The sequence below is a fragment of the Corvus brachyrhynchos genome, unplaced genomic scaffold (genome assembly GCF_000691975.1).
Source record: "Corvus brachyrhynchos isolate BGI_N302 unplaced genomic scaffold, ASM69197v1 scaffold42, whole genome shotgun sequence".
NCBI classification, from domain to species: Eukaryota; Metazoa; Chordata; class Aves; order Passeriformes; family Corvidae; genus Corvus; species Corvus brachyrhynchos.
This window is the reverse complement of record NW_008237242.1, coordinates 3,301,483-3,305,064: the sequence shown is the minus strand read 5'-3', so window position 1 is coordinate 3,305,064 and position 3,582 is coordinate 3,301,483. Positions and strand designations below refer to the sequence as shown.

The window sequence follows — 3,582 nt, the reverse complement described above, 5'->3', positions numbered from 1 at the left end:
GATCAATATCAGTCTAAAAAGAAACACTGCACTGATTTTCCTCAGTGGGTTGACCTTTGCAGAAATGACACACATATAAGATAAAGGAAGCTCAATGCATATGGAATGTAAGAATCCATGCTCCTCATAAGACAATGACATTTTTGTAGAACAAGGAACAATTTCTGACCACGTGGTCTAGTGAGAGCTGTCCCTGCCTACAGAAGGGGTTTGGAACAAGGTGATCTTTAAGGTCCCTTCCAGCACAAATGATTCTGTGAATCTATGGAAGCTGGGTAACACTGTTATCTTCAACACCATCTTCCACACTCTTCCTGAGAAGGCAAACTGGCTTATGGATGATTAAAATTCTAGCACAGAAACAAAGGCTTCTCAGGCTTCACAGAATTCACTCTGATGACTCCAAGATACCGTCAGTACAAATATTTGTCCAAACAAAGTTGGTATTACAAGGCATAACAAGAAACTGATACCACTTAAAGAAATTTTCACTCAAAATTTTTTTGAAAACATCACACAATAACTATAGATGGCAATCTCAAGATTTTTTACCTTCTTCACTTACCTTTTCTATCTCTGAGAAGTCTTCTAAAAGTTTATCAAGGTTCACCACAGTGTTTTTCTTCATAGTTTCTTAATCGCTATGATTCATTTATTTCTGGACCATATAATCAAATGATCACTATATATATAAAAAAATAGATCTATAAATTAATGTATTTCTCATTCATACAATGTAAATTCTTAGGCAAAAATGTAAGCAGAACACTCTTTTTAAAAACTAAAACTACTTTTGCATTGAACCTAAACTTCAGCCTATTTAGGATCTTGCATTTCTAGGAAATACAATGAATGTCAGAAAGCCCAAACAAAATCTGCCAAACTGACATTGTAGTTGAACTTGGAAATTTTGCTGCAATTAAAAAATTAACCTGGATCCACTTCCATAGACAGAATAATGCACCGGGCACATATTAATGCAGCATCTTTTACCTGTGTAGATGCTCTGATAGATAACTACTTAAGTTTAAAGGTACTGACATATTTTCTTATAAACAAGTATTCAATCAGTAATAGACACTGCAACACATAAACCTTGCTGCAGAATAAAAAGACAGTATTTTGAAAGGCACCGATATAGTTCCAGATTTTTAACACAACCCCTATTTTTATAATTCTACTTACAGAATCTTCAGCATGTATTTGCAAGATGGATCTGAAATACACAACATGAATGCATATAAAATATTCAAACTATCTGTCAACATCAGGCTCCATGAGACAAGAATTCCAATACCAGTAAACCATGTGGTCCAAACAAAATCATGACTTCTATGTGGTAATGTGTGAACAGCGTTTTTACAAATAACAAAAAAAATACAATCAGAGAGATGAACCAGGAGTTAAAATGTGTTCACTACCCTTAAACCGAATGGATTTCCAGACAGAAATACTTGCAGTACAGTCAGGGAGAAATAGGTAAATGCACAATACTAAGCAGGCACCAAAAGTACATAACTGAATTATTCTGTCAGTCATTCAATATTTACCAGCTTTTATATATATGTAAGTTCTTTAACGAGGCAGTAAGATATTGCTCCTGTGTGGTTAATACTTTTTTTCCCTTGTGCCCACTGTTTCTTCAGCGAGACTAAAACTAAATCATAAGCCAAAGCTCAGTTTTTTAAATTAACAGTTTTTCAGAATATAGTAAACCTAAAAAAATTAATGCTTCTTAGTAAAATTAATGGGGTTTTGGGGTCTTTTTAATGAATTAGTAATCCTAATGACTTGTAACATACTACAATGCAATGATTTGTTAAACTGGGGTTTTAAAATATATATTTAAATGTATTTATATTGTTTTTATTGTATTTATTTTATATGCAAATATGTGTTTAAAATGTATTTAAATATGTATCAAGTTTTTAAAACCATTATACATCTTAATATTCTGTTAGTTGATAATCTAAATGTACGCTACGAATGTAAAGCCCTGACTTTTCCTATCCTTATCATGGTCAACATCTTATATTTGTCAGTCACCATTTTTTCCATTATATTCTTAAAACTGTGTTCCACTCTCCACATTTTGACAGAGGATGGAGTTCAGGGAGCTGCCGTGTTGCGCTGTTTTGTTTGTGTGTTTCCTTATTCTATGGCATCACTTGTTTTCTCGGAAAACAGGATGTGCTCAGCACTTGACAACAGTACCACTGGGTACAAGAACAGTAAATTAAAAATAATGTTGTATTATTAATGTTGTATTTTTCCAGCAGGAAAACTCATCACTGTTATTTTTGTGCATATTACTATTATATGTTATGTCTTCCAAAGGCATTTTTGTTAAGCCTCCCACTCCTGTTTTGAATGATGACATTTATGTCACTGAGGGAAAAATTAAAGATTTAAATTGTGGGTTTGACTGCTGTAAAAGTGACACCTTCCTTCAATGCCTCTTTGACCCCTTGCCATCCATGCTTTCCCAGTATCACTTTTAAAACTATTGTAGCTGATGATCCCGTTTGGAAATTTAAGTTTTCATTTTTTCGCTGCATGCGGCAGTGAAACATACATAGAGAGAGAAATATGTAGACATTAACTGAATGTAGCAATTATTCAGTACCAGGCACGTCAGGCGTTCCCGTCATTTCCCGATCCCCTCTCACCCCGCGCGCCCTCAGGCACCTGAGGGGAAGCCGCGCGCCCCCGAAGGCGGGAAACTCAGTCCCGCCGGCGGAGCGTACCATTACCGGCCCTGCGGTGGGCGCCCCCCGCCCCCCCCCCCGCCCCCCGGTGGGGCGGGGCGCGACCCTTTACAGCCTCCCCCCAGGTGCGATGAGGCTCCTTATTAAGACTTGGATGTGTCCTCATTAGACCAGAGAGCTGTTAATTTACTTTATGGACCTAGATTTCTTTTCAGAAATAGGCTGTATAATTGCAGTCTTAGAGCCCAAGCTGCATCCTCGTATGTGGCACCGCACACCTGAGGGGAAGGGAGTACCCAAGATTCATAAATGCTGTGGTTGAGCAGAAGGTCAGAAGTCAGGGAGTCGACAAAAAGTTGAAGTTGTTGTGTTAGTTGCTGACCTACTCTGTATGGTCATGGATTTTGGATGAAGGGATATGATGAAGAACGAAGAAAGAAAAGAAAAGAAAAGAAAAGAAAAGAAAAGAAAAGAAAAGAAAAGAAAAGAAAAGAAAAGAAAAGAAAAGAAAAGAAAAGAAAAGAAAAAAGAAAAAAGAAAAAAGAGAAGAAAAAAGAAAAAAGAAAAAAGAAAAGAAAAAAGAAAAAAGAGAAGAAAAGAGAAAAAAGAAAAAAGAGAAGAAAAAAGAAAAAAGAAAAAAGAGAAGAAAAAAGAAAAAAGAAAAAAGAAAAGAAAAAAGAAAAAAGAGAAGAAAAAAGAAAAAAGAAAAAAGAGAAGAAAAAAGAAAAAAGAAAAAAGAAAAAAGAAAAGAAAAAAGAAAAAAGAGAAGAAAAAAGAAAAAAGAAAAAAGAGAAGAAAAAAGAAAAAAGAAAAAAGAAAAGAAAAAAGAAAAAAGAGAAGAAAAAAGAAAAAAGAAAAAAGAGAAGAAAAAAGA

At 35.1% G+C, this 3,582-nt stretch overlaps 1 protein-coding gene across 1 annotated transcript in view; it reads right to left on the bottom strand.

Annotated features, from left to right (window-relative positions):
- CCDC152 (coiled-coil domain containing 152) overlaps positions 1-2,793 on the bottom strand; it is a 13,077-nt gene extending 10,284 nt beyond the window's left edge. Inside the window, 1 exon segment of the mRNA XM_008630621.2 lies at positions 566-2,793. Within this exon segment, the coding sequence (XP_008628843.2) occupies positions 566-652 (87 nt within the window). The 5' untranslated portion in view covers positions 653-2,793.
- Between the last annotated feature and the right edge of the window lie 789 nt (positions 2,794-3,582).